The following is a 13,141-nucleotide window of genomic DNA, read 5'->3' as shown; positions in this document are numbered from 1 at the left end:
TCGTTATTAAGAGTTTTTTGTTTTTTTTCCAAGAAATGCGGTCACATTAATATTGGTGTGTACCTGTTCTTCGGCAGGTGAGATGGTGAACGCAGGAGATGCCCTGTGCGAGATCGAGACCGATAAGGCCGTGGTCACTATGGAATCTAGTGATGATGGAGTTCTAGCTAAAATTATGGTAAGAGTCCCCCTACAGCTTTTTATTAGAAGAGTCCCCTGAAAATTCGCAGGTCACAGGGTTTCCCGCTGCTGGAAACCACAGCGATCAGCTCTAATCTGCAGAGAAACCTGGTGGCAAGCGAATTAATTTACCTGCAGCGCCACCACAGGAGAAGTGAAGCATTGCACAGTGTACACTAAAGGGGTTGTCTCTCTTTAGCAAATAGCAATTATTGTGATTATCCATATTGCCTCCTTTGCTGGCTCGATTCATTTTTTTTCATCACATTATGGTTACAACCACCCCGCAATCCATCAGCGGTGGTCGTGCTTGCACAGTATAGGAAAAAGCGCCGTCCTCTCTGGTGGCCGGGACCATGGGAGCGCACATAGGTCGGTGCTTTTTCCTTCCTTTTTTTTTTTTTGTGTACAAGCATGTCCACCGCTGATGGATTGCAGGGTGGTCGCAACCATGGATTTAGCAGTCTATATTATAATGGAAAAATGAATCTAGCCAGCGAAGGAAACAATACGGACAATCACAATACATTAGGAAGTGATCAATGCTGTTTCCTGCTGTGAGACAACCCCTTTAAAATCTTGTGCTGTCCTTTGCCAGATCTTCCAGAGTAGAGATGATCTGTGTAGCCTCACTGGTTGCCGAGTGTTCTGAATAAGGCCCCCCCCCCATTAACTTGGTTTGGCTGGGGATAAGCAGCCGCATGTCACATTTTTGACGCTTATCATGGAATGACAAAGGATTGAAGAGACATCCCCCCAACAATAAGACTTTCTGCCATGCCCCAACACGTTATATTGTCAGAGGATCTGTGCGGGTGATTTCGGTGGGATCGGCCAACTATAAAATGTGGACAAGGGCCTGCTGAAGACAGATGTTGGGGGAGAAAAGGGTCGGGCATGTTGATTTTCAACATGCGTGGTCCTTTTGTTCTGGGTTAAATAACCTTCCCACCGGAGGAGTCTTGCACTAGTCGTCTTCCTTCTCCCATTCACAACACTTGCAGACTTGGCCAAACTGGTGGGATAAAGAAAGATGGCCAACAGTTATCTCATGTATATGGCCGGCCTAAAGGGCTTGTCCCATCTGCTTTGGGCACCTCCGGTCTTGAATTTCAGTGGGCAAATCCATTCTATTTGCCTGAAAAGCACAGACAAGCATCGCTGTGATGACATCATAACGCCGCTTGCCTGTGACAGCCACTATGACCTATCCTAGCTGCGCATGGTGCAGAGCTTCTGCGCATACGTGGATATTCCGGACACAGCAGTAAGTGGAGGACTTCATCTCACTGCGCAAGCGCGGCCGCTGCCGGAACAGCGCAGTGGTGGCCGTATCCCCTAAGAACGAGCAGTACACATGGTGGGAGAAGAGGAAGCAGAACCTGGGAAAGAAGGCACCTCCAATTAGGCGGTGCATTTGGTAGGAGCCTTCTGTTGACTTTTGCTGCGTGAGGGGACCCAAGCAGCAAGATAGGAACACCCCTTTAATGGCTAGGTTTGAGCCTTGGCCGCCTTTGACCTGTCTGTCTGTTTGTTTGCCGTGAGCGTGATATTTCTGAGCACCACCGAGTTAGCTCTGCTACATCACAACAGCCCATTGGGGGCCCTCAAGGCTTGAAATGCAGCTTCCAGACATTGCACAGTCGCACATCTGAGCTCTAATATTCTGGTCAGAGCGCAGACAAAGGTAATAATGTAAAAAAACATTGCCACCGTGAAGGAGGATGCCGATTATGTGGCAGGTGCTTTCTGCCCTGTGACCGGTGTCAGGAGCGTCTCCGCTCCGCTTACGTCTAGCGTCCTCTTATCCACATAGTGTCCCGTTCTGCATAGTATAGGACTATTTAAATCCCATTCTGCACACACGAGCCAGCTCAATACTATCCGGCCCTAAGCGTCTTAACGCCTTCAAGGCATGAGGAACATAGTGATATATTGTCCAGCCAAAGCAGGGATAGCTGCGGGGAGGAATGCGTAATGAGCTGCAGGCAGGGCTGCGTACCGCAATACAAAACAAAGCTTTATAATCCACATTGTAACGGGACACAGAGGGGCTGCCATGAATTGGGTTGTAGTTTGGTTTTGTATGGCGGCGATGTGCTGTATGTAATATGTCACCATTTGCGTTTTTATTTTTTTTCATCCCCACCTTATATGAGAGAGAACTTTGGGGCACATTTATTAGGACGGGCGTTTTAGACACCCTTAGCTAGTGGTGGATCCGCCAAAGTAACGGAGGCACAGGCCTCTCCGTAACTTCGGCGTATCCAGCGCCACTTCTTAATCTAAGACCGCTTCCTACTATCTTGCATTTAGACCATTTTCCACAATTTTAGACCTGGCGTGAGCGGAGAAAAGTCGCAGATAGCGGCACAACTAACCATTGCGCAGCCATCTGCTCCTGAAATACGCCTAATTTAGGTGCATTTCAGATTAGTAAATGACCCCCTTTGTTTCCATCGACTTGTTAGGCCTGTTTCACACTGGCGTTGCTCGTTCTGGAAGGCTGTTCTATAATGGGGACCGGCGGAGATCCGGCCGCAGCACAGCAAATATGCCGACGGATGGACAAATACCGCTGCACGTGACGGTTTTTGTCTGCCCGCCTCTCTGCATATTTCAGACAGCGCACGGCTGTACGCGGTAGTTACGAATCCGGCAGGCTGTTTCCCCGTCAGAACAGCCTGCCTGAACAAGTGACGTCAGTGTGAAACAGGCCTTGAGCGGTTAAAAGGGTTGTCCGGGGCTTCAAAAACATGGCCTCTTTGTTCCAGAAATGGCAGCACACCTGTCCATAGGTTGCAGCTCTGCTCCACTGAAGTGAATGGGACTGAGCAGCAATATCGCACACGACCTCTGGACAGGCGTGGCGCTGTTTTTATTAGAAAGCAGCCATGTTTTTCTGATTCTGGAAAATCCCTTTAAAAAGGTTTTCTGGGAGTAGGTATGCGGTACAGCATCATTACAGCGGCGCTGCTGGCTCCATGTATTGCACCTCCTCCAACCATCCTCCTCACATAATAAGATGAACATAAGGAGGCTCTGGGGTGCACTGTATGTATGGGGGGAGGAGAGGGGCGAGTATTGAAATTGATGTTTTGATTGGGTGTAAAGCAGATCTTTAAGGAGAGAAGTTAATTATTCATGAGGACGTACCTGTCCCTGTGCTGTGCGGAGCGTGGCGGTGTCAGGCATCCTCACTCCCTCACTTCATGTGACCTCCATGTCCTTGCCCGGTATTGACACTGGGAATCCTGACGTCCTCCTGGGATGGGAGGCACTCGTCCTGTTGTTTGACACCTGATGAAATATTTAGTATAAAGGCTTAACAGTGGCGCGGTGTGCGCCCACCCAGGGTGTAAGCCGAGCTGTAAATGGAAGCTAGGAAAAATATGTCCATATCTGATCTTAAAGGAGAAGGACAGGGAGGAGGCCTCCATTATACCGACTCATGGACTGTTATTATCTTCTATAATTACTACAGTAAAATTCACAGGACAACCTGTGGTTTATCATTCCATCTATCAACTTATCATTCTGTCTTTACGTCCGTCTACTCTTCCTTCTGTTTATCCATGCTTCAGTTTATTTATTCTTGCTTCTGTCCGTCAGTCTCTACCCTCAATTCGTTCATCCATCTTTTTTTCACTTTGTTTGTCTATTAACCCATCCGTTTCTCCCTCCCTTCATCCGTTGGTGCCTCTGTCCCTCCAACTTTAATTTAGTTCCTCCCTCCCTCCGTTGGTCCTTTTATTCCCTCCTTCGTTCCTTCCGTTGGTTCCTCAGTCGTTCCCTCCCTCCTTACGTCGGTCCCTCCCTCCGTTGGTCCTTTTATTCCCTACTTTGTTCCTTCCGTTGGTCCCTCCGTCATTCCCTCCCTCCTTCCGTCGGTCCCTCCCTCCCCCGTTGGTCCTTTTTATTCCCTCCTTTGTTTCTTCCGTTGGTCCCTCCCTCCCTCCATTGGTCCTTTTTTATTCCTTCCGTTGGTCCCTCCATCGTTCCCTCACTCCTTCCGTCGGTCCCTCCATCGTTCCCTCACTCCTTCCGTCGGTCCCTCCCTCCGTTGGTCCTTTTATTCCCTCCTTCGTTCCTTCTGTTGGTCCCTCCGTCATTCCCTCCCTCCTTCCGTCGGTCCCTCCCTCCCCCCGTTGGTCCTTTTTATTCCCTCCTTTGTTCCTTCCGTTGGTCCCTCCCTCCCTCCATTGGTCCTTTTATTCCTTCCGTTGGTCCCACCATCGGTCCCTCCCTCCTTCCGTCGGTCCCTCCTCCATTGGTCCTTTTATTCCCTCCTTTGTTCCTTCCGTTGGTCGTTCCCTACCTCCTTCCGTCGATCCCTCCCTCCGTTGGTCCTTTTATTCCCTCCTTCGTTCCTTCTGTTGGTCCCTCCGTCATTCCCTCCCTCCTTCCGTCGGTCCCTCCCTCCCCCCGTTGGTCCTTTTATTCCCTCCTTTGTTCCTTCCGTTGGTCCCTCCGTCATTCCCTCCCTCCTTCCGTCGGTCCCTCCCTCCCCCCCGTTGGTCCTTTTATTCCCTCCTTTGTTCCTTCCGTTGGTCCCTCCCTCCATTGGTCCTTTTATTCCTTCCGTTGGTCCCTCCATCGTTCCCTCCCTCCTTCCGTCGGTCCCTCCTCCGTTGGTCCTTTTATTCCCTCCTTTGTTCCTTCCGTTGGTCCCTCCCTCCATTGGTCCTTTTATTCCTTCCGTTGGTCCCTCCATCGTTCCCTCCCTCCTTCCGTCGGTCCCTCCTCCGTTGGTCCTTTTATTCCCTCCTTTGTTCCTTCCGTTGGTCGTTCCCTACCTCCTTCCGTTGGTCGTTCCCTACCTCCTTCCGTCGATCCCTGCCTCCATTGGTCCTTTTATTCCTTCCGTTGGTCCCTCCGTCATTCCCTCCCTCCTTCCGTCGGTCCCTCCCTCCCCCCGTTGGTCCTTTTATTCCCTCCTTTGTTCCTTCCGTTGGTCCCTCCCTCCATTGGTCCTTTTATTCCTTCCGTTGGTCCCTCCATCGTTCCCTCCCTCCTTCCGTCGGTCCCTCCTCCGTTGGTCCTTTTATTCCCTCCTTTGTTCCTTCCGTTGGTCCCTCCCTCCATTGGTCCTTTTATTCCTTCCGTTGGTCCCTCCATCGTTCCCTCCCTCCTTCCGTCGGTCCCTCCTCCGTTGGTCCTTTTATTCCCTCCTTTGTTCCTTCCGTTGGTCGTTCCCTACCTCCTTCCGTTGGTCGTTCCCTACCTCCTTCGGTCGATCCCTGCCTCCATTGGTCCTTTTATTCCTTCCGTTGGTCCCTCCATCGTTCCCTCCCTCCATCGGTCCCTCCCTCCCTCCGTTGGTCCTTTTAATCCCTCCGTCGGTCCCTCCCTCTTTCTATCTGTCCTAAGCATGTTGGGTCATGAGAGTTGCCTGCAGTGGGCAATCATTTTGTGAAGGTCTCCTAATAAGATGCCGACCACCAGGTGTCTACTGCTGAAGCCTCCATCGATTCCAGCGAGGGATTCTGTGTCTAGTTCGTTCCCCTGCATCGCCACTACAGGGGAACTGAAGGATGGCGCAGCTCCTATCCCAAATGAACGGCCGGCATGTATAATGCAGGAGCTTTCTGGGTCCCCCGAGGAAGACCTGCTGTTTGTAGCTCTGACTAATAAATGGCGGTTTTGATTGGGGGACCCCTTTTTTCCTTCTCCAGATTCTTTAAAAGAGAGACCTTTCTCATTGAGCCCATAACATAACATTGTTGGCGGGTGGATGGAAGAACGGCATGTTATGTCCCCTAGTGGCCAGGCAGTATATTACAGGGGTATGAGGGGAATAATATTTCCTCTGTTATAAGCAGACAGGCTATGGGATTTATCTGGCGGCTTTACACAGACGTCCTCTCTTTAATGTGCGGTTCCTCTGTTTTTATAATTCATGTCCCTGTAATGAAAGCTACAGATCTTACTGGGTTCGCTCCGCCATCACCGTGACATTTCTTCATATTGTGCCGCCGATCCGTCCATCCGTCTTCTGTAGGAACCGTTTAAAAATGCATGCCCCTTATTAAATAATAAAATCTTCTGTAGCCGCTCGCGGCAGTAAATGGAGCTGCCACTTCGGACGATTTCCTATTGTGAATTACAATCCGGGATCCAGTACGTCTCTGTCCAAATAGTGAAGCTGTCAAAGGTCCATTATCGAGCCGCAGTTTGTTCTCCAGAGCTGCTCTTCTGTGGCGCTCTTGGGGTGCGTCGCATCTCCTGTCTTGCTTCAAGGGTGGAAGCCGATCCTTGGGATGAGTCATCAGATGCTAAATCCTGAAGAACCCCTTTAAGATGGCCATATACTCTAGAACTGTGATGTCTAACCTCCGACACACCAAATGTGGTAAAATTATAACTCCCAAGATGCACACTTGCTTGCCTGTTCTCAGAACTCCATAGAAATAAATGGAGCATGCTGGGAATCGTAGTTTCGCCCCAACTGGAGTGCCAGAGGTTAGCCATCACTGCTTTAGAAGAATGTTGGTGATCCGCTTGTGTCGTCCATTACTTATCGGACAGATCCTCTTCCACCACTTTTGGTTCCCCCGACTAGGCTCAGTTTACCTGGCCGTAGCGGTGACGTCCTGTCGACAACGCTTGGCCGCTGCAGCCAATCGCTGACCTCATTTGTGCACTGCTCAGACCAGTGATTGGCCTCAGCAGTGCACCAAAGAAGCTTCATTCCATTCTGAACAGGCTCCTAAGGGGTTACTGGTAATCCAGATCCCAGCTGCTGCAATATTTCTATACCTCCGAGCTGACGTAGACCTCGACATTGAAGTGTTTTGTGCTTTTCAGTGCAGTTCGCAGATGTATTTCTATTATTTAAGCTGCTGCGTGCGCTCAATGGCTCATTTTATTCTGTTTTTGTGGATGTTATTCCTCTGCCGCATAATTATGCGTTGTCTGGATCTGCTGTATAGGGGAAAAAATTATTTGCTTGATTCATTGTAGTTCGTGGTGGTGCTTAAAGGGGTTCTCCGATTTGGACGATCCTTACTGTTAGAAGGGTCTCTTGACAATAAGATTATCACACAATACTCCTGTGCTTGGACCCCTAGCGATAACCTATAATCTGTAATCTGTGGCGGAACACAGAAGCAAGTGTTCAGTTTCCCTACAGCACTCCCGCAGGACAAAGGAAGTATTACACATTCAAATCAGTAGGTTGTCTGTATAATGAAGGACAAGTCCTCCAGAGCCAGAGACTCTCATTCTACCTTGTGTCCACTCTGGCCAAAGGATGGGAATCCCGAATAGACTCAGAATACCCTGATAGGGTGTACAGAAATGGGTTTTCTAAACTGTACAACCCCTTAAAATGGATTTCCATCAATTATATGCGATTTTAGACTTCATCTAAACTACATGAAAGGTTGTAAAGCTGTATGCATACAGTAAAGTTCCATTAAAGGTGCTTTCTGGGAGCAGAATATTGAGCTTTTCTCCGGATAGGTCATCAATATCTGATAGTGGGGGTCCGATACCCACCACCTCCACAGATCAGCTGTGTAAAAAGACTGTGGTGTGAAAGCTGCAGTCTCCTCATAACATACCAAGCACAGCGCCACACATTGTATAGTGGCTGTTTTTGGCATTGCAGCCCGGAACCATTCACTTGGCTGGGACTGAGCTGCGCCTAGGCCACATGACCGATGAACGTTGTGTCATCACTTGGCCTTGAAAGAGGCTGCAGCAGTCACCGGAGCACAGCGACCTCCTAGCAGCAGTGTCCCTAGAGTTGGACTCCCACCGATCAGATATTAATGACCTTTCCTGAGGACAGTCCTTCAATATTTTACTCCCGGAAAACCTATGACGCCGGCTGACCTGTTACATGTGCGCTTGGCAGCTGAAGACATCTGTGTTGGTTCCATGTTTATATGTGCTCACAATGATGAAAAAAATATTCTTTAATATATGCAAATGAGCCTCTAGGAGCAACGGGGGCGTTACCATTACACCTAGAGGCTCTGCTCTCTCTGCAACTGCCGTCCCCTCTGCACTTTGATCGACAGGGCCAGGCAGTGTAAACATGATCACTCCTGCCTGGTCCTGTCAATCAAAGTGCAGAGGGCGTGGCAGTTGCAGAGAGAGCAGAGCCTCTAGGTGTAACGGCAACGCCCCCGTTGCTCCTAGAGGCTAATTTGCATGTATTAAAACATCACTTTTCTCAGCAATGCGGGCACATATGAACATGGGACCAACACAGATGTCTTCAGCTGCCAAGCGCACATGTAACAGGTCAGCCAGTGTCATAGGTACAAAACTGCTGACAGATGCCTTTTAAACCGACACCTGATGATCTAGAAATCCCACATTCCAATAATGTGCATCAATCCCGTGCGGATTTTTAGAACACTAGTTTTAGAGTTTTCGGCTTCAGATTTTATACATAAAACGTACGAGCGCAGCAAAACCTTGGCCAACAACGAGTTACTACATCTTCATGAACGGAAGAACGCGCAAATTATGTTATTTCCGACACCTCCACAGAGTGACAACAGCTATTTTATCCTTTTTTTTTTTTTTTTTTTTCCCGCTTGAGTTTATGATGTTTTCTTCTCTTTGTGTAAGTTATCAGAAAATATAATTGTGTGAATAGACCTGACGTCTCATTGACGGGTCTGGCACATACAAAGCCTAGAGCTTCAGAAGGGTTCCTGTACTGTAGTAACGACCTGCTGTGGACGAGGCTCCATGTATGCCGCAGGGTCGTGTACCTCCGCGAGTCGCCTCCGCACCGTATTATGAGATATTAACTCGCCTTAAAGTATTGCCAGCTTGCTCCATCAGATTCCTACAGAAGCCTGACGTGTGGGGGCAGGAGTAAGGGTCAGACTACAGACTATCTGTTTGTAGTCTGTAACCATGGAGACACAAGATTTTTAATGAAAATATTTTGCATAGTTGCTTCATTTTGAAATTTTGGCTGACAGAACTGGTCAAGAAGGTGGAAATGACCTTAAAAAGGAATTAAACTGTCGGGACCTGTCACATAGGCGTACAAGACAAGATTGAGGAGGCCACACACTTTAGATGAGACGGTTTTCGGTGAGACTAAATGACCTTCAAAGGCTTTGTCTTTACATTTTCATCCAAGGCATCGAAACCCCACAGATCCAATGTAAAGCAAGTAGCATTTATTATGCAGATGAAGTTAATACAAGGCACTTACTAATGTATTTTGATTGTCCATATTGCCTCCTTTGCTGGCTGGATTCATTTTTCCATTACATTATACACGGCTCGTTTCCATGGTTACGACCACCCTGCAATCCATCAGCGTTGGCCGTACTTGCACACTATAGGGAAATGCGCCGGCCTCTCTGGTGGCCGGGATCATGGCACCGCACACAGGCTTGTGCTTTTTCCCATTGTGTGCAAGTACGACCACCACCGATGGATTGCAGGGTGGTCATAACCATGGATACGAGCCGTGTATAATGTGATGGAAAAATGAATCCAGCCAACAAAGGAAGCAATATGGACAATCACAATACATTAGTAAGTGCCTGGTATTCACTTGCTCTACCTGATAAATGCTATTTGCTGAAGTGAGAGACAACCCCTTTAAGTCAATTGGGTCCATCGGGTGCTGATGTCCATCATGTGTGAACATAGCCTACTGCGTATAGGGGTGTCCTGACCCACCTCTGATCATAGATGTTGAAGGAAGGCAGGTCGGACATGTTGAACCCCATTCCGAGCACATGCACACCTGGCTGAGCTCGGTGTGCAGGTATATGGAAGGTCCATAGGAATGGCTGTCGGCCGTGCCCAGCAGATATTACCATCTTTACCAAGTGAGAACCATTCTTTGCTGCAGTTCTCCGCTGTGGCTTCTAGGGGGGAGGTTGATGAGCAAGAGATCCTACTCCATGACAGCCATGTGCCCCACTGTGGGCAGGGGTTAGTGGGCGAATGCCCTCTTGATGTAGGTGATCCCACCGGTACATCTCTGCATCCACGCAGTTATTTCCGGATCCTAGCAGGACGGCCTGTCTCCCGGGAAGGATCCTCTTCAAACCTCAGCGTCCATTCCCTTTCATATCCTTTTACTCCAGCATTTTAAGGTTTCTGTTTGTAATTGATAGGGGCCCCGCCGAGTGCAGGCGGTCGGCTCGAGTTACTGCCGTCGGTATGGGAGACGTTGGGTCAATAGCAGCTATTCATCGGATCTCTTGGAGCGATCAATAGTCTCGTCTTGTGTGAGCTCGCTGACAACCGCTGCAGCGCAAGCTCTCAGAGAACCGCACGCGGAGTCGGTCACCCCCACGTGCCGCACCCCAACGTTTCCTGGCCTGTAACTGACTACTGTACTTTATCCAGGAGCGGGAGGTGATGTCGGTGACCATTGTATCATCAGGGGTCGGCGTTCTAATCAAAAATGTTAGTGTGTTTTCCATAGACGAGGCTGAATGAGTCTTGTGGTTTTTTGCTGGACGTGGTGTTCTTTCAGTTTTTACAATGCAGATGTTAACGTCTCATTCTAATTAAGGGCTCGTGGATCTAAAAAAAACACGGATACCGACCGCGTGCGTTCCACATTTTCCTGAGCTGTACGTCCTGCCCTCTATAGAACAGTCCTATCCTTGTCCACAAGACGGTGAGCTGTCCGCACCTTTTGCAGAACAAAACCGCGGCCGTGAGCTCCGATCCAAACACCTGTGACGCTGATCGGTCTCTGAAAAATGAGCTCCGATCCAAACGCCTGTGACGCTGATCGGTCTCTGACTTCTGTAAGAAGGATCAGTGTTCGGGCTCCGTGTCCTCGTGTCATCACCAGGTCCTGTCGTCCAGCATTAGCCGATCTCCTGAGAGCGTCACATGGATAATTCAGTGTACAGGGCTGTCTGTCTGTCTCCTCTCATTTGCTATACCTGTCTGTCTCTCATCTCTGGCTCACTCTCATTTGTCCTCTCTGTCTTTCTTTCTCTCTGTCTTTCTTTCTCTCTGTCTTTCTTTCTCTCTGTCTTTCTTTCTCTCTGTCTTTCTTTCTCTCTGTCTTTCTTTCTCTCTGTCTCTTTCTTTCTCTCTGTCTCTTTCTTTCTCTCTGTCTCTTTCTTTCTCTCTGTCTCTGTCTCTCTCTCTCTCTCTCTCTCTCTCTCTCTCTCTCTCTCTCTCTCATTCAAAATTTATTGGCAGGACCAAGTACATTTTAGCATTGCCAAAGCATTTAAGGATTTTTTGGGGGGGGGATGATATGGGGTAATAGGTAAATCCGGGGGACATATTCAGGGTTGGGGATGATATAACGGGGGGCGCGCTCGCTATCTCTGTCTCATATCTCTCTGGCTCGCTGTCAGTCTCTTATCTCTCTTTCTCTCACTCTCTCTGTTCTTATCTCTCTCTTTCATTCAATTCAATTCAAATAAGCTTTATTGGCAGGACCAGATATATGTTAGCATTGCCAAAGCAGTTGAGTTTGCATAGGAAAAGGGGAGGGAGTAATATAAAGGGGAGGGGGTAATATAAAGGGGAATGGACATAAGTCTGTGGACGTCCTCAGTTTCTCATGTCCCTCTCAGTCTGTGACACGCTGTCACATATTGGGCAGCTCTCTTCACCATTGGCTCCTCTTCTCCCAGTAGAATTTGGAGTTTCCTCTTCCCTTCTGTAGAATTGAAGTCCGGGATGAGAGCGGAGAGTCTCTGGAAGTGAGTGTCCCTCACTGATGAGTACTTGGGGCAATGTAGCAGGAAGTGTTCCTCGTCCTCCGGGACCCCCTGGTCACATTGCTGGCACAGTCTCCTCTCCCTGGGCTTGTAGGTCTGTCTGTGCCGCCCTAATTCCATTTCCAGGCTGTGGGCGCTCAGTCTGTACTGGCTCATTGTCTGTCTGTCTTTGGGTTCTTGTAGCACCTCCAGGTACGGGGCCAGTTTGTAGTCTCTCTGCAGTGACTGGTAAATCAATAGTTTTTTGGAGTTTGTTATTTCGTATCTCCATTCTCCGACATGTTTTACTTTGGAGTTATCAATTATGATTTTTATTTGAGATTTTGTCAGGCTGCATTGTTGAGAGTTTGGTGGAGACAAGGTGTTGATAAGTTGTTGCAGGCCACACGGCTTGGACTGGTTCTTACTGTCCAGTAAGGCTTTATGGTGGTAGGAGTTGGGACTGCTGTTTTGTAGGTGGTCCCAGTATGATAGCGCCCTCTTCTGTACTGCGAGAAGTAAGGGAAATCTGCCCAACTCGGACCGGCAAGCGCTGTTGGAGGTGCTCCGATGGACTTGGAGGAGGTGCTTGCAAAATTCCAGATGGAATATTTCTGTTGGGCTGGGGTCCCATTTGGATTGGTCTGGGTAGGTGACAGGACCCCAAACTTCACTGCCATAAAGAAGAATTGGGGCGATGACGCTGTCAAATATTCTGAGCCAGACTCTCACGGGTGGTTTTAGGTGGTACAGCCGTCTCCTGATGGCGTAGTAGGCTCTGCATGCCTTGTCTTTTAGCGCCTCTATGGCTGGCTTGAAGCTTCCTGATTGGGTAATGTCTAGGCCGAGGTATGTGTAGCTGTTAGTTTCATCTACAGTGCAGTTGTTTATTGTGAAGGAAGGGCTCTTTGTTTGTTTTGTATTTTTCTTTTGGAACACCATGGTTTTTGTTTTGCTCGAGTTGATTGGTAGTGCCCATGTGGCGCTGTATTTCTCCAGCACTTCCAGGCTGTCTTGTAGGCCTTTCTCTGTTGGTGACAGAAGTAGGAGGTCATCCGCATAAAGCAGGAACTTCACCTCGGTGTCATGTAGAGTCAGTCCTGGTGCTGGGGAGGATTCTAGAGCTGCTGCTCTTTCTTGCTCTCTTTGTTATCTCTATCTCTGTTATCTCTCTCGCTCTCTTTCTGCTCTTATCTCTTTCTCTCTCTCTCTGTTCTTATCTCTCTCTCTTTCTCTCTCCGTTCTGTCTCTCTCTGTTCTTATCTCTTTCTTTCTTTTTCTCTCTCCCTGCTCCT

General features: G+C 48.7%; 2 protein-coding genes across 2 annotated transcripts in view; one reads left to right on the top strand and one right to left on the bottom strand.

Annotated features, from left to right (window-relative positions):
- LOC122920183 (APAF1 interacting protein) overlaps nucleotides 1-3,438 on the bottom strand; it is a 33,896-nt gene extending 30,458 nt beyond the window's left edge. The window contains exon 1 of the mRNA XM_044269450.1: nucleotides 3,337-3,438. Within this exon, the coding sequence (XP_044125385.1) occupies nucleotides 3,337-3,375 (39 nt within the window). The 5' untranslated portion in view covers nucleotides 3,376-3,438. The remainder of the gene's footprint in view (nucleotides 1-3,336) is intronic.
- The window catches only part of PDHX (pyruvate dehydrogenase complex component X), a 73,989-nt gene that overhangs the window by 15,568 nt on the left and 45,280 nt on the right, over nucleotides 1-13,141 (top strand). The window contains exon 3 of the mRNA XM_044269448.1: nucleotides 78-178. Coding sequence (XP_044125383.1) covers nucleotides 78-178 — 101 coding nt within the window. The remainder of the gene's footprint in view (nucleotides 1-77; nucleotides 179-13,141) is intronic.

This window comes from Bufo gargarizans, chromosome 10, assembly GCF_014858855.1.
Source record: "Bufo gargarizans isolate SCDJY-AF-19 chromosome 10, ASM1485885v1, whole genome shotgun sequence".
Lineage (NCBI taxonomy): Eukaryota > Metazoa > Chordata > Amphibia > Anura > Bufonidae > Bufo > Bufo gargarizans.
Note: the sequence above shows the minus strand (reverse complement) of the source record. Positions and strands in the feature narration are given on the sequence as shown.